The 22,544-nt window shown below is 51.4% G+C and overlaps 1 protein-coding gene across 15 annotated transcripts in view; it reads right to left on the bottom strand.

Annotated features, from left to right (window-relative positions):
* Nucleotides 1–1,115: 1,115 nt before the first annotated feature.
* CAMK2G (calcium/calmodulin dependent protein kinase II gamma) overlaps nt 1,116–22,544 on the bottom strand; it is a 72,219-nt gene continuing 50,790 nt past the window's right edge. For 2 of the 15 annotated variants that reach the window (XM_038743475.1, XM_038743473.1), the window contains 8 exons: nt 20,953–20,996; nt 13,273–13,341; nt 11,979–12,023; nt 11,453–11,501; nt 6,631–6,744; nt 2,618–2,693; nt 1,815–1,909; nt 1,116–1,355 (listed from right to left, as the gene is read on the bottom strand). In XM_038743475.1, coding sequence (XP_038599403.1) covers nt 1,123–1,355; nt 1,815–1,909; nt 2,618–2,693; nt 6,631–6,744; nt 11,453–11,501; nt 11,979–12,023; nt 13,273–13,341; nt 20,953–20,996 — 725 coding nt within the window. In that variant the 3' untranslated portion in view covers nt 1,116–1,122. Of the gene's footprint in view, nt 1,356–1,814; nt 1,910–2,617; nt 2,694–6,630; nt 6,745–11,452; nt 11,502–11,978; nt 12,024–13,272; nt 13,342–17,280; nt 17,314–20,952; nt 20,997–22,544 lie in introns of all 15 variants that reach the window. The other 13 variants (XM_038743477.1, XM_038743474.1, XM_038743464.1 and 10 more) reach the window with 7 other exon arrangements.

The raw sequence follows: 22,544 nt of genomic DNA on the forward strand, positions 1-22,544 counted from the left end.
AAACCCGAGTCCCACAGCCCCGTTAGATGTGGGATGGATGGGAGGCCCAGGAAAGGGGTAGGCGAGCCTAAGCGTATCTTCTAGGGGCAGCTGAGCTCAGCTGAGGCTGGAAAAGATCTCTACAAGAGAGGAGAAGCAGCGTGGCTCAGTGGAAAGAGCCCGGGCTTTGGAGTCAGAGGTCATGGGTTCAAATCCCGGCTCCGCCAACTGTCAGCTGTGTGACTTTGGGCAAGTCCCTTCTAGACTGTGAGCCCACTGTTGGGTAGGGACCGTCTCTATATGTTACCAACTTGTACTTCCCAAGCGCTTAGTACAGTGCACAGTAAGCGCTCAATAAATACGATTGAATGAATGAAAGTCACTTCACTTCTCCCCCCTCCATCCCATCTTACCTCCTTCCCTTCCCCACAGCACCTGTATATATGTTGGTATATATTTATTACTCTATTAATTTATCTTACTTGTACATATCTATTCTATTTATTTTATTTTGTTAGTATGTTTGGCTTTGTTCTCTGTCTCCCCCTTCTAGACTGTGAGCCCACTGTTGGGTAGGGACCGTCTCTATATGTTGCCAACTTGTACTTCCCAAGCGCTTAGTACAGTGCTCTGCACACAGTAAGCGCTCAATAAACACGATTGATTGATTGATTGATTCTCTGGGCCTCAGTTCCCTCAACTGTAAAATGGGGATTAAGACTGTGAGCCTCACCGTGGGACAACCTGACCACCTTGTAACCTCCGCAGCGCTTAGAACGGTGCTTTGCACATAGTAGGAGCTTAATAAATGCCGTTATTATTATTATTACAAGAGGCTGGAGGAGACCCTCTAGGAGGATGTGGAAGAGACCCCCTAAAAGGGGCTGGGCCTCTGCTACCGAACCCACAGACCATGAACCCCACGTGGGACAGGGACTGTTCGTCTCTACCCCGCACTCAGCACGGTATTCGGCACCTAGTAAGCGCTCAACAAATACCGCAGTCGTTGTTACCATTTTGGCCCACCCCTCTGGACCCGCCCCGTTCAAACGGTCCAGCCTGCCATGGTGGTACTCCCTGGCACTCCCGCCCTGACCTCCCCCCTCCCGCCCGCCACCTCCCCGGCGCACCTGAGGCGAGGCATCACTGCAGTGGAGCGGCGGGGGCCCCCGAGCAGTGGTAATGCACGTTGAGCCACTTGCCATCTCGGCGGTGCCAAACGCGGGTCTCCTCGGACTGGCTGGTGCGGGGTCGGCCCTGTCCGTCGATGTACTGGGTCAGCCGGATGTAGGCGATGCAAGCGGCGTCGTCGCCGATGACGTGCACGTGGGGGTTCAGGATGGTGGTGTGGATGGGCTTACTGTTCTTGGAGAGCACTGTGGGGGCCGGTGGGCGGGGAGGAGGAAGAAGAAGAGGAACCAGGAGGAAGGGAGGGAGGGGAAGATAAGCAAGGGAAAACAGAAAGGGGAAGAAAGGGAGGCGGGTGGCCCATCAGACCCACTGCCCAGGTCCCACCCACCCACCCGTCCCCTCATGCCGACAGCCATCTCCCTCGCAAAAGGAGACTGAGCGTTTCTTCAGCCCTCCGCCCCCTCCATCCATCCCGATTATCCAGGTGGAAAGGATTTAAGGCTAGGGAGCACCGCCTTACCACCGTTTGGGAGACGACGAGCAGGGACAAGAAGGAAAGAGTTAGCGAGGGAAAGGCAGGCACGGTGGGCCAAAGAAGACTGGGGAGAAGCGGGCGGAAGAGGAAAAGGAGGTGGTGGAGAGGAGACGGTACGAGGAGGGAGAGAAAGCGAGCAGGAGGACATCAACAGCACGAACCCACTCACGATTCTCAAAGTAAAACTTATGGAAATCCATTCCTTCCACCAGGTTGCCCAGCGCTTCTGGCTCGAATGAGGTGAGACCTGGATCACAGATCTTCCTGCAAGAGGAGACGGTCAGGCTTCCCGCTCCGACTCACCCCATCCTGCCCAGAGCCACCCAAACTCCTCCCCATCCTACCCCACCCTCCGTGCAGGGCCTCTCCGACCACAGACCTTCGGGTTGGGCCAAGGGCTAGGCATAGCAGGGGCACGTCTGGGCCTCCCTATAAAGGGCCTGCCTAAGCTACATAAGCTCACCAGTTAATGCTGGTGCCCGGGCCCTGCCAATCAACCTCCATTCGGGGCCGGCTCCTCCCCTTAATAATAATAATAATGATGGCATTTATTAAGTGCTTACTATGTGCAAAGCACTGTTCTAAGCACTGGGGAGGTTACAAGGTGACCGGGTTGTCCCACATGGGGCTCACAGTCTTCATCCCCATTTTACAGATGAGGTCACTGAGGCCCAGAGAAGTTAAGTGACTTGCCCAAAGTCACACAGCTGACAAGTGGCGGAGCTGGGATTTGAACCCACGACCTCTGACTCCAAAGCCCATGCTCTTTTCCACTGAGCCACGCTGCTTCTCCGATTTCCCTTAAGAAATCTGGATGCTAAATTGAGGCCCACGGATTGCTCCCACTAAGAAGGATCCACTGAGTAGCGTTTCTAAGGTGACGGAGGGGTAAAAATCGGTCTTTGCTGCAGGGCTCAGGAGTGAAACCTAGGGTTTCCAAACAGCAGGTCACAACTCACATCCCCTACTCACGTGTAAGCCTCAAAGTCTCCATTGTTGATGGCCTCAATCAGTTGCTCTGTTATCTTAATGATCTCCTGTTTGCGCACTGTGGGGGAGAGAGAGGGGCAATTCACCTGCATGGGTGTACAGAGGCTCCTGTGGCTGGTGGACTTCTTGCTTTGCCCCTTCAGAAAGCATTGTGTCCCAAGCGCTTAGGACAGTGCTCTGCACACAGTAAGTGCTCAGTAAGTACCACTGATAGATGGACTGCTCGTCTCCCTCCTTCTACTGCCTGACACTTCCTGAGATCTTCCTCTTCTCTGTCTCCTGTTTCCACACCTTAAAAATACTTCCCAGCCCTGCCTAGTGAGTGAGACCCTCTTCTTCCCAGCCTGGTCCAACTGCTGCTATTCCTTGGCCTATACCACTCTCATTCCTAGCAGAAAACATCTGTAGATCACAGGAAAACTCTTCAAAGGCTGGGGATCAGATGGGTCAACAACACACTGCCTGAAACTCCTCAAAGATCTCCAGTGGCTACCAATCAATCTGCACATCAGGCAGAAACTCCTCACCCTGGGCTTCAAGGCTGTCCATCACCTCGCCCCCTCCTACCTCCCCTCCCTTCTGTCCTTCTCCAGCCCAGCCCACACTCTCCGCTCCTCCGCCACTAATCTCCTCACCGTATCGTTCTCGCCTGTCCCGCCTTTGACCCCCGGCCCACGTCATCCCCCGGGCCTGGAATGCCCTCCCTCTGCCCATCCGCCAAGCTAGCTCTCTTCCTCCCTTCAAGGCCCTGCTGAGAGCTCACCTCCTCCAGGAGGCCTTCCCAGACTGAGCCCCTTCCTTCCTCTCCCCCTCATCCCCCTCTCCATCCCCCCATCTTACCTCCTTCCCTTCCCCACAGCACCTGTATATATGTATATATGTTTGTACATATTTATTACTCTATTTATTTTACTTGTACCTATCTATTCTATTTTTATTTTGTTAGTATGTTTGGTTTTGTCCTCTGTCTCCCCCTTTTAGACTGTGAGCCCAATGTTGGGAAGGGACTGTCTCTATATGTTGCCAATTTGTACTTCCCAAGCGCTTAGTACAGTGCTCTGCACATAGTAAGCACTCAATAAATATGATTGATTGATTGAAACACCTCCATCCTCTCCTGCCAGTCCCAGACTTGCCAGGAATTACTCTCCCCACGTCGGGCACCGGGCACAGCTCACCATCCCAAGGGGCTTAGCCCGGAGAGCATGAGGTTCCAAAGTCTAGATGATTTTCCTGGGCCGAGTAGGGGATCCCTGATCTAATGAAACCAAAACCTCATTACCAGACACATCTCATGAAATGTGGAACAGTGTTAGACTGTGCTGGGTTATGGTCAGTCTTTGGCCCTCCCTCCACACCTCCGCCAAGCTAGCTCTCTTCCTCCCTTCAAAGCCCTACTGAGAGCTCACCTCCTCCAAGTGGCCTTCCCAGACTGAGCCCCCTTTTCCTTCCCCCTCGCCCTACCTCCTTCCCCTCCTCACAGCACTTGTATATGTATTTGTACAGATTACTCTATTTTACTTGTATATATTTACTATTCTATTCATTTTCCTCCTTCCTCTCCCCCTCCCCGTCCCCCCGCCTTACCTCCTTCCCCTCCCCACAGCACCTGTGTATATGTATATATGTTTGTACATATTTATTACTCTATTTATTTTATTTGGACGTTTATTCTATTTATTTTATTAATATGTTTTGCTCTCTGTCTCCCCGTTCTAGACTGTGACCCCGCTGTTGGGTAGGGACCGTCTCTATATGTTGCCAACTTGTACTTCCCAAGCGCTTAGTACAGTGCTGTGCACACAGTAAGCGCTCAATACAATTGAATGAATGTACATTTAGCTGTAATTCTATTTGTTCTGATGACTTTGACACCTGTCTAACTGTTTTGTTTTGTAGTCTGTCTCCCCCTTCTAGACTGTGAGCCCATTGTTGGGTAGGGACCGTCTCTAAATGTTGCTGACTTGTACTTCCCAAGCGCTTAGTACAGTGCTCTGCACACAGTAAGCGCTCAATAAATATGACTGACTGAATGAATGAATGAATGGTGAGAACTGTATGTTTTCAAAACACCCAGGGGGCCCGTTTAGAGTTGGAAAGGAATTGCAGAAAAGGACAGGAGAAACTACATTTCCCAGGAAGCAACCTTTTCGCCTCCTTTTTGCACCACAATAAGGGGTGGTCCCCGACAGAGCCAATCCCTCAGAGTTCTCTTGGGGCATGAAGTGCGAAGAGACGGGAAGGAGACAAAATCTGTCTGATTTTTCTCCTGGTGCTGGTGGAAGGAGAGGAGTTTCTTCATCCAGCTCTGCAGAACAGGCTCCACGTGGATAAAAACTCCCTATCCCCTAATTAAGCTAATGGAGAAGTAGGAAGCTCCTTGATTTATTCTGAGATCTATTTTGACTGATCGATTTTAAATCTTAGTTTGCGGTTTCAAATTTCTCTCCCATTTTTTTCAGTTGCATCTCCAATCCAAATATTATTCATGGTAGACATACGTAACCAGGGTCTGACAACTCGTCAAGAAACTCAGGCAGAGTTTCCTTTTGGATCCTAGCCAGATTCCACATCTCCTTTATTCCTTTTGAACGCTTGGTGTGGTGAAGGGCTCCTCTGGCTTCTCAGGCTATGTTCTTTAGTAAGCTAGAACCCGTCTTATAGGACACGAGTCTAATACGCAGCAAGGCAAAGAGGAACAGGTTGTAGGTACTTAGTGTTCTGGATCTGGAGGACACTGTCCATGGCAACATCACCTCAGAGAAATGACATTATCAGCAGCATCGGGTGCTGATGCGGGTTCAGGGGGCTTCAACTTGTGCAGAACTCACCTTTGGCTATGTACACCGAGACCCTTTGTCCCAGAGGAGAGAAAAGACAATTTCTAGGCTAACGAGCAGGCCGAGAGGAAGAGCTGAGAACCAATAAAGCCTTTCCGTCGGAGGGGCCAGTGGGGTCAGTGCCCTGCTCTCATGGACAGCTCACTTACACGGGGCTCCGCTAAGAGCGAAGGGCACCACGAGAGTGAGGGAGGGCTCGGATTGAGCACGCGCTAACCCTGACGGGAGCCCGGGGCAGTCCCAGGCCACGAGCCTCTCCTCACAGGAGCGAGCGGCTGCAAGACAAATGCAAGCATTAGAACAGCAACACCACGACGGCACAGCCAGGGGCGGCAGGCCCAGCCAGGCGGCACAACCAGAAAGCGGCACAAGCTCATAAGGCGGAACACTCAGGCAAGGAGCAAAGCCAAACAGCACAACCACAAGTAGAAGCAGGCAGAGCCACACAAGCCTGCACAACTCGGGGAGGGCAGCCACACTCGGGTGCACAGCTGGGAGAGGACGGGCACGCTACAGTGCACAGCTGACAGAAGACAGCCTTGCTACGCCGCACAGCTGGGGTAGAACAGCCACGCTACGCTGCACGGCTGAGGGAGGACACGCACATGAGGCCACCCAGCTGGAGGGGAGGGCAACGCCAAATGACACCACACGTGCGCAGCTGGACTGAGTCGGGCAGCAAAGCGAGGCAACACTAGTCCTCTTTCAGTTACTCTCTCCCCAGACTTCACATACATATCCCACAAAAACAGCCCCACTCAATACAGCCAACAGTATTCCCTCCCACGTGGTCCACTTGCAGCCCCCGGGTCTCTGTGAGATCCGGCTAGGGAAGAGCTGGGATGAGAGACAGGGGGCATGGGAAAGGGCTTCCTCAACCCATCTGGGGGTGGTGACTCCAAACCCCATAGGCCCGTCCAAGTCAGCCTTGGCCGGGCTGAGCGCAGTGGGCGAGAGGGCTGCTGAATGAACCAGTTGAGGTGGGAGTCCGAGTCCCGGTGGGGGCCGGGGCAGCGAGTGGTACTGCCCGAGGACTTATCATCATCATCATCATCATCAATTGTATTTATTGAGCACTTACTGTGTGCAGAGCACTGTACTAAGCGCTTGGGAAGTACAAGTTGGCAACATAGAGAGACAGTCCCTACCCAACACTGGCTGAGGAGCAGCGAGAAGGCTCGGGCTGAGGGACCACGGGGGGCGGCGCGGGGTCCCAGGGGCTCCGTCCTTGGGACGCCGAGCCGCCACCCCCGGCGTGGAGTGGGGCAGCTAGTAGGCCAGGGCAGGGCAATTTGGTCAGAACAAATAAAACAACGCAGGATGAGCAAGCGAGCCGGAGAGCAGAAGGCAGGACAGAAAAGTCCCAGGCCGATGGTGGAGCAGAGGTGGAAGCAAAAGGAAAGTGGGAGTCTCCCGCTTTTCGGGGCACATATCCCAAGTCCTGGCTTCGCAGCTCGGCACACCCCAGCCACCCGGCTCAGACCCCGGATGGGGCCAAACAGAGCTCAGCCTCGGGCTTTCAGGAACAGCGAAGGCAGCAACTGTGGCTCAAGGGAGGCCTTGGGCCTACAAAGACCCTGAAGTGTCATGCAGGAGGCAGGGTATCAATGCTCCCCCGAGGCAGGGGATAATTTGGAAGCATACTTTCCCGCCTTACTTGGAATTCTGCCGGTGTTCTCACACTTCACTAAAATCACCTGCTACCCCACTATCCTCTCAGTGCCAATCTACATGCAGCTCTGCTCCCCGCCAATTCAAGCGCCTCGAGGCTGAGTTATCATCATTATCATCATGGGGCGTGTGTGTGTGTGTGTGTGTGTGTGTGTGTGTGTGTGTGTGTGTGTGTGTGTGTGTGTGTGTGTGTGTGTGTGTGTGTGTGTGTGTGTGTGTGTGTGCATGCGTGTGTTTTCCACTTGCAGTTCCTCTGGATTTTTCCTCTGCAACAACACCCCTTTACTTCCTCCTGCTGTGGAGGAGCAATATTGGGTGAACAACGAATCACCTAAAACAAAATGCCTAAAAAAATTTAAAAAGTAAAAATTTCAAAACCAACTTAAAATTCAAAAAGCTGGAAGTAAGCTAGAACTAGTCTTAATAGTAATAATAATGCTATTTGTTAAGCGCTAACTATGGCGCAACTAGACTGTGAGCCCATTGTTGGGTAGGGACCGTCTTTAAATGTTGCCAACTTGTACTTCCCAAGCACTTAGTACAGTGCTCTGCACACAGTAAGCGCTCAATAAATACGATTAAATGAATGAATACGTGCCAAGCACTGTTCTAAGCGCCAGGGTAGGTACAAGGTGATCAGGTTGTCCCACATGGGGATCACAATCTTAATCCCCATTTTACAGATGAGGGAACTGAGGCACAGAGAAGTTAAGCGACATGCCCAAAGTCACACAGCTGATAAGGGACAGAGCCGCGATTAGAACCCACAACCTCTGCCCCTCAAGCCTGTGCTCTTGTCACTAAGCCACGCTGCTTCTCCAAGACTGTTCTAGACTGAAAGCTAACTGCGGGCAGGAAATGTGTCTGTCATATTGTTGTGCTGTGCTCTCCCAGGTGCTTAGCACAGTACCCTGCACATGGTAAGTACTCAATAAATTCATTCATTCATTCAATCGCATTTATTGAGCGCTTACTGTATGCAGAGCACTGTACTAAGCGCTTGGGAAGTACAAGCTGGCAACATATAGAGACGGTCCCTACCCAACAGTGGGCTCACAGTCTAGAAGACTGTGACTAAATATGACTGACTGACTGATTGATAGTATTAGCTCGGCTCCAGTATATGGAAAAGAGTCAGAAATGGGTGTTTGGGTGGCAGTGGAATGGGGAAGGGCAGGGATAGCAGGGGACGGGGCCAGAGAGGAGCTGAACCACTTGACTCTCAGCCCCTGCTGTCTCACTGGTCGCCAGCAGCTGCTGTCCCACCCTCCCTTTTGACTCCATCCCGTGGCCCTGGACTCATCTTTAGTAGCTGGTCAAGCTGGCCAGCCACCTGTCACTCCCCCGCCCCCCTCAAAGCCAAGAGCCTTTGCCAACTTGTACTTCCCAAGCGCTTAGTACAGTGCTCTGCACACAGTAAGCGCTCAATAAATACGATTGATGATGATGATGATGATGAAGAGCCTGCTCGCTGGCCCCCAAAGCTGTAGCCCTCCCACCCCAAAGTACACTTCTCTCTGACTGGGAAGATGGCAGAGGTATCCACCATTCAGGCAAGAATTATTATTATTTTTTTTAACTTTCAGCACTGCAATAAATCCATCGTTAACAAATTCCATTTTCCAGAATTTCCACAAATCAAAATCAACCCACCCGGTATTTTAATGATCAAAAAATCTTGTTAGGGCTAGGGTCAGAACCAAGGGTAATAATAACAATAATGACGGCATTTATTAAGCGCATACTATGTGCAATGCACTGTTCTAAGTGCTGGGGAGGTTACAAGGTGATCCCAGACTGAGCCCCTTCCTTCCTCTCCCCCTCGTCCCCCTCTCCGCCCCCCCAATCTTACCTCCTTCCCTTACCCACAGCACCTGTATATATGTATATATGTTTGTACATATTTATTACTTTATTTATTTATTTATTTTACTTGTACATATCTATTCTATTTATTTTATTTTGTTAGTATGTTTGGTTTTGTCTCCCCCTTTTAGACTGTGAGCCCACTGTTGGGTAGGGACTGTCTCTATATGTTGCCAATTTGTACTTCCCAAGCGCTTAGTACAGTGCTCTGCACACAGTAAGCGCTCAAAAAATACGATTGATGATGATGATGATGATGATGATGATCAGGTTGTCCCACGTGGGGCACACAGTCAATCCCCATTTTACAGATGAGGTAACTGAGGCACAGAGCTGGGGAGGTTACAAGGTGACCAGGTTGTCCCACGTGGGGCTCACAGTCAATCCCCATTTTACAGACGAGGTAACTGAGGCACAGAGCTGGGGATGCTACAAGGTGACCAGGTTGTACCACGTGGGGCTCACAGTCTTAATCTCCATTTTACAGATGAGGTAACTGAGGCCCAGGGAAGTCAAGTGACTGGCCCAAAGTCACACAGCTGACATGTGGCAGAGCCAAGATTTGAACCCATGACCTCTGACTCCAAAGCCCGGGCTCTTTCCACTGAGCCACGCTGCTTCTTTAGGGTAGCTGGGGCCAAGATCAGACTTGGGATTCAGAAAGAGTTAGGAGTCAAGAAATAGTTTTGTTGATGACTGAATTGTCAGTAATTATTAGGATAAGGGTCTTCACCATTTTTTAGAAACTGTATCTCAAGGTTTCACTGTAAATGCTCCCCTTCTCACCTATGTCTATGCACCCAGTCTCTCTCTCCCCCTCAAACCCCCCACCCGTCCTGAGCCAAGCCTCTTTCTGGTGGTGCAGAGGAGTAACAGAGAGTAGAGGGAAGGCCTGCTGTGCCTCAGAGCCTAAGACAAGGTACTCTCTTCTCACCAGCTGTTTCTTTCTTCCTGGACTCCCTGAATTTCTGCGGTCTGTCCTCTTGGCCTGTCAATAAAGACCAGGTCCCCCGGTCCAGTGACTGGTTGAAAATGGCTGGATTAGGCAATTATTTGTCAATGATTGACCTTTAGGCATTTGGCTTTGTTTGATTTGTTCAATGGCCCTGGGGACCTGGGACTCCAACCAGAAGGGAAATTTTCAGATTAAAATACAGTAAAGGCCAGGAAACTGGGAGCACAAGATTTTCAGTTTTTCTGGGTCTCTGTGTTGATCCTTGTTTGCATCTGTGTATGGAGAACCCACAAGAAATTCTGCATGGGGCTGGGGCCACCATTTTCAGACCCCCTGCCTTTATACCAAGGCTTTCTCTCCTGCCCTAGTCATGCCTGGGCTGCCTTACTTTTGTGAAATAATTTTTTTAAAAAATTTTAAGTGGCATTAATTAGGTGCTTACTACGTGCAAAGCACTGTGCTAAGCACTGGGGACATTACGAGGTGATCGGGTTGTCCCACAGGGGGCTAAAATGAAATCTCTCTCTCAGGGCTAAGCAGAGGCTTGGTAGGCTTGGTCCTCTTCTGATTTCAACTTCCCCAGGGCAGATCTCACGTCCAGTACTGATCCCTGCTCTGGGAACACTGATCTAAGGTCAAACGGTGGGCGGAAGCAGCGGCCTCTGCTTTTGCCTAAACCTGACTTGGGGCAGAGGTAAAAAAAAAAAAAACCAAAAACCCTGCCCAATGTAAGTCCTCTCTTCCCCTTTCATCTTTCTTGTGTGTTCGTCTCCAACCCCTCACCACCTTATTCTTAGACTGTGAGCCCCTATGAGGTATGGGGCCGTGCCTATGCCTCACTTATTTCCCAGTGCTTAGTACCGTGCCTTGCCCCTAGTAAGCACTTAACAAATACTGCTACTACTATTACAACTCCCCTCCATCTCACTCCTGGACTGAGCAACTCATAATTACCCTATACACAGGCCAAGCAGCATCAAACCCCAGGCCTGCAGTATGCCTTGAATTAATTTTCTTACTTTCTCTCTTTCTCTCTCTCTCTCACACTTACTATGTGCCAGGCACCATTCAAAGTGCTGGTGTAGATACAAGGTAATCAGATTGGACACCCGGGACTCACAGTCTTAATCTCCATTTACGACTTGACACCTGTCCACATGTTTTGCTTTGTTGTCCATCTCCCCCTTCTAGACTGTGAGCCCATTGCTGGATCTCTAGACGTTGCCGACTTGTACTTCCCAAGCGCTTAGTACAGTGCTCTGCACACAGTAAGCGCTCAATAAATGTGATTGAATGAATGAATAAATGAATTGACAGTTGAGGTAACTGAGGCACAGTGAAGTTAAGTGACTTGCCCAAGGCCACACAGCAGAGAAGTGGCTGAGCCGGTATTAAAAGCCAGGTCCTTCTGATTCCCAGGTCCGTGCTCTATCCACTAGACCACGTCCCATTCTGCTACTCCCACGGAACTGGAGGGGGACTTACGTTTCAGGTCCTCATCTTCAGTGGTGGTGTTGCAGCTCTCTGTGGAGCCCTGCAGGCCAGACAGAGCACATTATTACATGCGGTCTTGCCTGAAGCCCCTCAGACCATTTGTTTTTAAAATCTGTTACAAGGAGAGGTGGGTAGTCCCAGCCACCACCCAGGGGACAAAGGTAGATGTCCTCCTCTGCCTGGGACACCAAGGAATTGTTGGGGAATTTCCAAAATCTTCAAGGAGCAATGCTGCAGAAGATACCACCTCTATGGGTTGCATCCTCAATTAATTGGAGATAGTTTTCGATCCCCTCCCTGCCCCTCCTAGCTAGGTAACCCCCCAGCACTCCCAACCTCTAGCAGTTGTACGCTGGAAATGACAGAATCCATTTCTACGGGCTCCAAGGGAGCCAGAGGCTGTTACCCCCAGTCTGACGGCCGGTGACCTTGGAGAGTCTGGTCATTATTACAGGGTCGGGGCACGCACCACCCCACAGGTAAAGAGCGGGAAAACCAGGCAAACTGCCACACTCACCTTGATACCATCAGTTGCATTGTGCACCACAGTAGTTTGAGGCTCCTGTAAGAGGGGAAGATAGGCATTACCCTGCTATTTTAGGGGCCAGACGGCAGTTCCTCCCCAAAGGACCGACTGGGAGACCCCAAAGGAGGCTGGGACAACTGGAGGGGCCGTTCTCCAAATGGGAGACAAAGACCCCCCCGCCTCGGTGACACGGCCTCGGCCATCCCAAACTCACGGGGGTCTCGGGGATAGGAACAAGCGTTGGGGTCCAAGACCCCAGGGTCAGAGGAATTGGAAGAAGATGCTGAGGAAGCTGAAAGGACAGGGGCCTCTGCCTCCAAATCCCTTCCGTCGGTTATGTGTTTTCCTCCATGGGGGACGTTATTCACCTCCAAAGCAAAGAGACCAACGGGGGCAGGTCCCACCACAGCAACATTGAGGCTGGGTGCAAGGGCAACGTGACAGCAATGCTCAGCCAGGAGCATGCAGTTAGGACACATCGAAGCCAGGGCAGAGGGAGAGCCAAATGATGAACTGGCCCAGAAGAATCATCTATTTGGACCCAATGGAAAACAGCAGTGCCCAGGGAGTCTCCCGCGTCACACACTTCTGGACTTGGCCAGAGTCTCCTGCTCCATAACCTAAAACAGATAGGGCCCAGGAAAGCAGGGGCCCTCATCGCTCCCACCATATTCACCACTAAACCCTCTACTGTCACTATGCCCAGGTGCTAAAACAATACAGTTCCTTCTGCAGAGGCATCTGCAAACAGCGAGGAAGAGTGCAATCCGAGGGAAGCTCCCTGGGAGCCGGCAGCCAAAGGACTAGCCACCTAACCAGAGAGAGACAGAGCGAAATGGCAGTGGAGGAGTGTTGTACGCCTCCATTTTGGGACGCCCCACGAGTTGAGAGTCCAAAGTCTTTTCCGGATGGAGGACAGCATTAGCATCTGCACGCTCCCATCTTTCTCCCCTGCCCCACTCTCCCCCGGACAGCATCCAGCTGATCGCCCGGGGCCTACTGCTGGGGTTGGGGTTTCAGCTGAGCCCTACTTTCCCCGACCTAAGAAAAACAGCAGTGACAGTGGCGGCAGCAGCAGCAGCAAACAGAAAGGAGGGAAGCCAAGGCACGAGGTCGCAGACAGGCAGGTGGGTGGGCAGGCGGGGAGGCAGGCAGTCGAAAGGGATCTAAGAAAGCCCAGGGGGAGGCATAGGAGGAAGGGGGCAGAGGCAGCCTGGGGAAGAAGGGAGAGCAGGAGGAAGACAGCCCACAGTGTGAAGGCGGAGAAGCCGTAGTCAGGAGGTACCATGGCAGTCTGCAAAGGCGCAGGGTCTTGGGCTGGGCTTACGAGACTGTTTTTGTTGTTGCTCTGTGGCTGAGACAAGAAAACAGATGATTTAGTTCCGCCAGTGTCAGAACAGCAGCCCAGGTTCTTCTCACCGACCGCCCACTTAAAACCCTTAGTCCCTGGGCCACGGCGCCCACCCTGAGGCAGCCGGGCGGTGGTCTCCATCACACTGTACAGATGGGATCAATGGCTGTGGAGATGGACTAGAGGCACACGCTACGGAGGTGATGAGGAACGCTGGGAGTAGCCCGAGGGACTCCCGGCTCTGTCGGTTCCGTGTCTGGGCTCTGAGGCCCAAAGTCTCCTGCAATGACTACCAGAGGAGGCCCATTACGGGACACCCCACCTGGTGAAGAAATTTAGCATTCCACCTATTTCATGGGGGACGCATCCGGGAAAAGGAGAGTTCATTACTTTGCCTAGGTGACTGATCAAGAGAGGCAAAGGCAAACCCCAGAACTGGAAGTCAAAATTTCCAGGGTCCTTTTCTGGCTGTTTTCCCAAATGCCCCACTCTTTTCAAATCATTTCTGCTTACCAAGAACAACGTCTTTAAGGAAAACAAAGCAAAACCAAGCCCCCACTGCCCAAATTTTCCTCTCTCTGTCCCCTGCCGCCACAAGAAAACGCCTTATCATCCAGCTGGACAACTGAGCCAAAAAGGAGATACGATTCCTTGATCGGGAAGAAGTCTCAGAGGGCAATGTGCGGCTTAGTTTTACCAGTGGTTGGCATGTAGTGAATGGTTCTGGCCACAGAGCTGATCTGCCTTTGCCCTGGAGATAGGTACGACTGTGCAATGTTCACTAATGTGCTTGGTAAACTTGGGAGCAGTTGTGATAATTGGGGTGGGGGTGCGGAGGGGGGCATTAGGGTGCCAAGAGAGCTGAAGAACCCCACAGCCCAAGGGGGGACACAGAGGGCTCTAGACGCATCACCACTGGGACAGCAGTGGCCGTTGGGCCAGCTGGGCACCGCGGCCTAGGGCTGCAACCCGGGATCAGATCACCAGGATGGGGAGGAGCTACGCGGTGAAACTACATCCTGTAGCCAAGATTCGAGGGGGTCTTCTTCTTTGTAGGACTTCAGTGGTTTGGAGGAATGGGGAGGAAGGGAAGGGTGCTGGAAGAAGGAATCAATTTCTGTAGTGAAAGTCATGGCCTCTGCTCCGTGTCCCACTTACACGTTTAGAATTTGAACGTCAATAGTTGTGTCAAGGGATCCCACCCAGCCGGCCAGCTACAGAGATGAAGAGCCTGAAAACAACTGAAGAGTGTACTAGCTTTTATACTTAATGTTGCCCTTCTTTTATTTTAATTTGCAGTTTTTAATCTCGATCTTCCCGTAGGTGTCCATCACCTTCTCACTTCCTTCCCCCTACCTTTCTTAGATTGTGAGTCGCCGGGTGGGTCAGTGATCACGTCTAACTTCTCCTCTATTGTCCTCTTTCCCAGTGCTTAGTACAGTGCTCCGCTCATAGCAGGTACTCAAACACTAGGAAATGAATGACTGTCCCTGTGGAAACAGGGCAGAAACTTTCATCTTTGTGCCAGCCAAATAACCAAACAGGACAAAGTGTGTGAAATCGGGGTCAGGGGGCTATTGGCCCCGCTTTGATATACAATTCCAAAGTGGAGGGAGGAGCCAGTCAAGTCGCTGGCCTGATCTGACACCATCTCCCAAATCCAGACCCTGAGAGCTGTTTGGGTCTGGCCTTGTTCCTCCACCGTTCCTTTCCTCCATGCACCAGACCCAAAGCCGACCGACAGGAGGTTACGACAAACCAGTGACATTTTTTTCCTGCAGAGGCATCCCACAGCAGCCCTGCCCAGGATCAGATACGTGGCCCATGGCAGGGCACTACACACCACACATGGACTGACAGAGGACCCTACATGTAGAGAAGAGGGGATCCGAGAGAACTTGCTGGGATTATGGGCTTGCACCTTACCACGGTCCATCTGCTGACCCCTGCTGCCTCAGTAACGGGCTCAGACCACCCTCCCTAATCCACGGTGCCATGCTCCTTTGACCATTATCATGAGGAAGAGAGAATGCTGGGGCGGGCCGTGCCGTGCCCAGTCCTGACTCTCCTTGGACTCTGCCGCTGAGGTTTGGCTGAGGGCAGAACCTTCTCAGAGAGACATAATCCTTCATTTGGACCTGTACTTCATTATCATCACATGTCTATGTCCTGAGACCGCCCCCGCCATTTCTCAGTTGGCAATTAGAGAAATCTGAAATCACTACTGCATGCTCACCTACGGTTTCAGATTCCAATAGGGCTGTAGTCACATTGTCTCTAGAAGAGATGGTTCCAACAACTAGACCTGATGTGATATCATCTTTATGTCTGTTTCCCCCTCTAGGCTGTACGCTCCCTGTGGGCAAGAATCGTGTCTACCAGCTCTATTGTGCTGTACTCCCTTAAGTGCTTAGTACAATGGCCTGCACAGAGTAAGTGCTCAATAAATATCACAGATTAACTGATGGAAGGTAAAGAGGGAATGTATTTAATCCCTGACAGTTTTTCACCCCTTAGAGGCTTTCTATTGGAGATTAGGGGATAATTAGGACTCTTGGAGCTAGGCTGGGTAATGGTATCTAGACTGTACAGAAGGGCCTGAAGATATGTATATATGTTTGTACATATATATTACTCTATTTATTTATTTATTTTACTTGTACATATTTATTCTATTTATTTTATTACTATTGTTTTGTCGTCTGTCTCCCCCTTCTAGACTGTGAGCCCGCTGTTGGGTAGGGACCGTCTCTATATGTTGCCAACTTGTACTTCCCAAGTGCTTAGTACAGTGCTCTGCACAGTGTAAGCACTCAATAAATACGACTGAATGAATGAATGAATAGAGGTGCAAGACACTGAGCACCTGTCCTGCTCCTCAAACCCTACGACAAGAGTCAGGAAGCTCCCATTCAGTGAACCCCAATATTAATCAATCAATCAATGGTATATGTTGAATGCTTACTATGTGCCCAACACTGCAGTAAGCACTTGGGAGGGTACATTACAACAGAGTTGGTAGCCACGTTCCCTGTCCACAAGGAGGTTACAGTCTAGAGAGGGTAACCGACATTAAAATAAATTATGACTCTGCACATATGTGCTGTGGGGCTGAGGGTGGGGTGAATATCAAGTGCTTAAAGGCTACGGGTTCGAGGGTGTAGGCGATTCAGATGGGAGAGGGAGTAGGGGGAAAAAAGGGCTCAGTCGTGGAAGGCATCTTGGTGGAGATGTGATTTTAGTAAGGCTTTGAAGGTGGGAAGAGTGGTGGTCTGTTGGAAATAAAGGAGGAGGGAGATCGAGGCCAGAGGGAGGAAGTGGTCAAGGGGTCAGTGGTGGGAGGTGAGGTAGAGGAGATTGAAGAAAAGTGAGTAGGATGGCATTACAGGAGTGAAGTCTGTACACTGGGTTGTAGTAAGGAATTAGCAAGGTAAGGTAGGAGGAGGAGAGTTGATTGAGTGCTTTAAAGCTGAAACTCCCAAGATTGTCTTTGTAAAGCCCTACCCTTCCCTGAGACCCTGAGCCACAGTAGCCATCCCTAAAACACAGAGAAAAGCCAAGCCCTTCCCCTTCCTGAGATAGAGGGTTCCCTGCCTGACACTCACCCCAACGTGGAGGTCAGGGCAACTGGATTAGGCAGCAGTACCAGCCTTGTAAATACTAACGTTTGCTCCCGCACTGGACTGCAGTGACCAGGGGCTCCCCAAACATGTTTTTCCATTGGGGTTGGGGGGGTGGCCATGGAGCTGCAGGGAGGGGTGAGAGAGCCCCTGTGCAATGGCCCCTGCCAGCAGGCCGAGCCACCCCCTGCTTGTCTGGCACAGACATGCGGCGGTGATGAGCACAAGCAGTCGTGCACGGCATGAGAATGGGGATGCATGACGGGGTGGGCGGGCGGCAGGCAGCGCAGGGGTGAGCAGATGGTGGGTGGGCAGGGCTCACCATCAGGTGTACGCTGGAACTCGACTTCCGTTTCTGGACACACCACAGCAAGAGGGAAAGAGAAGGGGAGAGAGGAGGTGAGAAGAGCAGCACAGAAACGCCTTTAGGTTAGTGCACCAGCACGGGCTTTGCACCGGGGCAGACGGAAGTGCTGCCCAGAACCAGCAGGATTGACAGAGAGAGACCCCCACGAGTATCTCCAAAACCTACCCAGTCCATACTTCATGTCAGACTCCAAAGCCTTGCCCAAGGACCGCTTACTGGAGTTACTGAACCCCAAACCTGTCGCATTGAGGATGGGGCTCAAAAGCCCCCTGGACCTGATTTTCAAAGGTAGTCTGAGGCTCCTAAATCACAGCCAGCCCCCCAAAGGACTGCAGGCCTGACACCTATCGCCCTGAGAGTTACTCTCCCTTCTCCATTACGACCCTCCAGAGAGTTGTTCATTTGCAAAGACCTCGTTTTGGGTGCCGAAACCAAAGGGGAGAGGTCAGATCAGCTCCTATATCAAACGCAAATCTTTCTAGGATTCCTCCAGACAAAATCGCCTGCAAAACAACGACAGAGAACTCAGAATGGAGCTTGTACGGGTGCCTGCAGCAGGACTACTGGAGTGGGGGGTAGGGTAAAAAGGCAGAAACATGAGAAAGAGAGAAGCAGCGTGGCCTAGTAGGTAGAGCAAGGGCCTGGGACTCAGAAGGATCTGGGTTCTAACGTCGAATCCACCACTTGTGCCTGCTGTGTGATCTTGGGCAAGTCACTTCACTTCTCTGTGCCTCAGTTCCCTCATCTGTAAAATGGGGATTAGGACTGTGAGCCCCATGTGGGACAGGGACTGTGTCCAACCTGAATGGCTCGTATCTACCCTAGCGTTAGAACAGTGCCTGGCAAACAGTAAGTGCTTAACAAATATTGTAAAAAAACAAATAAATCAAATAAATATAAACTGGAGAGTAGAAGTACTTCCAAGTAACTTCAGAGGTACCAGTGAGGGTTCATACTTATGGACTATTACTTTCAGAAGTGCAGAAGAAGACAGTCAACGGTGGTTCATTTTACCGTTGCCTAGGAGAGCCAAGAAATTCCAGTCACAGGGAGGCGGGTCCAAGGAAGTCACCAGTCCACCTCCTGTATCTTCCTCCAGGCTTCAATTCTGTGACTCTGACTCCACCTGATTCGCCCTTGGCTGTCTTCAGCCCCTCTTTTGGTTTCTCCCACTCCTCTTTCTCCCTATTTCACTCTCTCTGGGTATTGCGACCCAATCCCGCTGCTCCGATTTCCACCTTGGAAATGATGTTCAAATCTCTCCCCACACCTCTTTCCAGTCACATCTCTCCAACCAACTCTGATGCGCCCACTGGCTCTGACTCCCTCTAGGACTGCAAGCCTACGGTCTAGACGGCCCTCTCCTTATGGGCAGGGAACGTATCTACCAACTCTGTCATACTGTACTCTCCGAAGCTTTTAGTACAGTGCTCTGCACACAGTAAGCGCTCAACAAATACCACTGATTGATCGATTGAGAGACAGCCATTTACCCATTCCCTCTTTGGTAAGGAGGGCAAAGGAAGAGCTGAAAAATCCCTTTTAGGGCTTGAATCCTTCCTTTCTCTCCTCCTTCAAATTCCAACCTAGCCCAGGCTCTCCTAGCGCCATCCTCAACATTTCTGTAATCCATCCTCACCTCTCCCTCTGGCATCCATTAACTCCCTTCCTGCAGCTCTTCTCTCACCAACCCCCACCCCCACTCCCATTTTCAAAGAGGGGAAAGGGGGAAGAGAGGCACACCCTCCTGCTGACCCAGAATCCCACAGCTTCAGGTTTAGACTGCTGCCTCCGTTTTGCCAACACATCTTTCGCAGTGTCTTTCACATTCACCACTGTGTATCGTTTCCTCCCCCGGTCCCCTTCAGTCCCCTGCCTTTCCCTATTTCCACCTCCCACCCCCAAGCTCCCCAAACTCAAGCTCCCCTGAGCACCAGCAAACCACTTGCAAGGTAAGAACGGAGCCGAGACTAAATGGAGTCTGTGGACCCAGGCGGTGAAAGGGATATGCCCAGCTAGACAACTCCTGCCAGACTGAGACAGACTAAGGACCAGAGAATAGTCCTCAGCCCCAGGGTCCACTAGAGCCGATGGAGGCCATGGCAGCCGCAAAGCAGCTGGGTTAATTTTCTTCTCTCAGAGGAGAGAGCCCCAAACAGCCGACCGCACACCCTCCCCACTGCTGCCTGCCTTACGTCATGCGCTCGGCCCAAGCTTTTCTATATTGGGGGCAGGAGCGCATAGGAGAAGGCAAGCACAGAGAGGGAGGGAAAGGAAGAGGGGATGGAAAGACAGGGAGAGTGCATGGGGCGCACACATGTGCTTCCAGGCATTGGATATACCGGTCTTGGGAAGGGCCCAGGATAAACATGTTGCAAATTCAGGCCGTCTTTTCTGTTTGCCACAAACAATTCTGAGTCTAAACTCATTAAGATCATTTCCAGGGTGTGCCAGGACAGTCCAGCCAGTCCAAAAGGCTACCGGTTTCTCATCTCCACCCGGCCATCCCCATGAGGACATCTAATCCGTTCATCCCCAGGGGCTGCAGCTGCCATCGTGTTCTGGCCCCAGGAGCTCGCCACAGGAACCCCTACCTGCCTGCCTCCTCTGCTCTGCCTGACTCCACATGGGGCTCTCAAATAGTCACACCAATACTTTCATCTGTTCCTTGCAGCACCTAGCTCATCAAAGGGGTTCAAATCAAACAACAAATCTGGAGGTGGCTGGGGATGAGGGGGTGGGGGTGAGGGCACCCCAGGACATGAAACGAAGAGTTTCTGGATAGAACTGGGTTCAGGAGATCTCTCAAAGAGTCCAACCAGCCTGAATAACTTACATCCTCTCCAAAGACCCTCTTTCAGAATGAAGAGAAACACTGCTTTATTCATTCATTCATTCAACTGTATTTATTGAGCGCTTACTGTGAGCAGAGCACTGTACTAAGCGCTTGGAAAGTACAATTCAGTAATAGAGACAATTCCTGCCCACACCGGGCTTACAGTCTAGAAGCGGGGGAGACACATTTACCCATTAGAACCTTTCCCCATCTAGTCTGTAAGCTCATTGTGAGCAGGGGATGTGTCTGTTATATTGTACTATCCCAAGCACTTAGTACAGTACAGTGCTCCGCACACATTAAGTGCTCAATAAATATGACTGATCGACACTAACTAGAACCTGCTTCCCTGAGACAGTTTGTTTCTCAAAAGAAAACAGGCAAGCAGCACGGCCATTACAAAAAGGTATGGGCTGGGAAGTTGGAGTATTTGGGTTCTAATCTCGCCTCTGACACTTGCATGCTGTATGACCTTGGGCAAGTCACTTAATTTATCTGTGCCTCAGTTTTCTCAATTGGGAAATGGGGACTCAATACCTGATCTCCCTCTTAGTTAGACTGTGGGCCCTGTGTGAGATTTGATTATCTCATACCTACCCCAGCGCTTAGAACGGTACATGACACATATTAAGCGTTTAAAAGATACCCCTCAAAAAAAAAAAAACCCAAAACAAACGGCAGGTCAAGAACCCCCACGGGGAGAGGAGCAAGGTAGGCCAGAAGCCCCTGATGTGGCTGTCATCAGGGTGTGAGTGCTGGCGTGCTGGCGTGAGGACTGGATGGGAACCTACCTTCACACCACCATCTGACTTCTTGTTCAGTAAACTTTTGGCAGCTGTGAAGACAAAGAAAAAACATCAGATTTCCTGAATTATGCTTTTTGCCACCTGTCACCTAGAAGGATAGAGCAGCCAAGAGTCCTATGTGCAGGGCAAAGATGAATTTAAGGCCTCTGGCCGCTCTGTTCGGGCCCTTGAATGTAAGGGCAGATGCTCCATCCAGAAGAACACCCTTCACAGTTCCCTTTAGCCTGAAGGGAAGTTCGGATCAGCGCCAGACCGCCATCATCATCTGCTAAGCCCCAGGCCCCATTTGCCTTAAGAACCAGCTTGGCTTCTAGATACGGAGAGAAGTCTCACCCCTGGAGAAAAACCGCCATTCGCCAGAGGACAAATTACAACATTTCTGGAGACCCCCATCAGCCACTGCTCTCTATCTGGATCCCTGGCAGCAATGAAGGGTGAGGAGAAGGGGAAGCAGAAGGAGCAGGGTAGCCAATCTCCCTGGGCTCCACTAAGATTATCAAAGTGACACATTTTTAACGTAGGAGACATCTCTGGAGGGTCCTCGACAGATAGAGAGTTTAACACTGTACTGGGGAGAACAAAGCTGAGAACAGACACTGACAAGGCCTCAGAGGCCACAAGACCTGCCTACAGGAGGACAAGTGTGGGCTTAATAAATGGGCTTAGCTTTGTTTCGACGATGAGGTGTATGCTCGCTGAAAACAGGCCAGGTCAGTGGTTGGCTCATTCTCCCCAATGTAAACTGCCTATGCTCACTGGCTGAAGGCAAGGAGGATCATGGTTTGTCCCAGGAAGGAGCAAGAGAATTTGGGAGGGGGTTGGTGGCGAGTGGGGTAGACAGGTGGGTAACAACAATATGAAACTAGAGAACTTAGGATAGCTCTCAGAGCATGGGGTACAGATGCTTTCAAGCATTTGCGCCAGAACCCTGAATTAAGCTGGCTGGTTCACAAGGGCTTGGGACATGAAAAGGAAAGGAGTGGGCCCAGGTGCTGCAAGGGTGGAAGGACAAAGGTCTTAATTAGCCTTTACTGATTCTCCTGGTCCTGGGGTGCCTCCTTTTTGGTTTGCCCCTCATGCACTCTCTGGATTTGGAGACACGCATTGTCTCCTTTCCATTTCCACAGAGGGCCAGACCCCTTCTCTCGGCATCGCCCTGCCCTCCAAGATAGGCCCTTTCCTGGCAAACTCCCCCGAAAGGCCTAATCCCGTAGAGCAGAGCTGGAGAGGGAGCCTAGTGGGATTTTCCTCCAGAACTGGGGTTATCCAAGGGGTTCTGAGAATCAGACTTCCTCTTGGGTGGTGGCAACTATCATTCAGAGGAGTTCCGCCCGGGAGCTCCCCAGAAGTGGCACCGATTTCTAATGACGGCCATTCAGAGGCTCTGCCTAAGGCCGCCTAGAGCGGCTCCTTTTCCATCCCCAGCCCGTGGCGTGGGGCCCTGAAGGCCTCCCTCCCTGCCAGAAACCTCCAGGTGACCTGGGTTTCCAGGCAGGATTTGCAGCGAGATTCCTGCAACCTCCTAGTGCCGTCTGCCCCGGGCGACTGACTGCCCCCTGAAGATCCGGCAAGCGCCC

This window comes from Tachyglossus aculeatus, chromosome 3 (genome assembly GCF_015852505.1).
Source record: "Tachyglossus aculeatus isolate mTacAcu1 chromosome 3, mTacAcu1.pri, whole genome shotgun sequence".
NCBI lineage: Eukaryota > Metazoa > Chordata > Mammalia > Monotremata > Tachyglossidae > Tachyglossus > Tachyglossus aculeatus.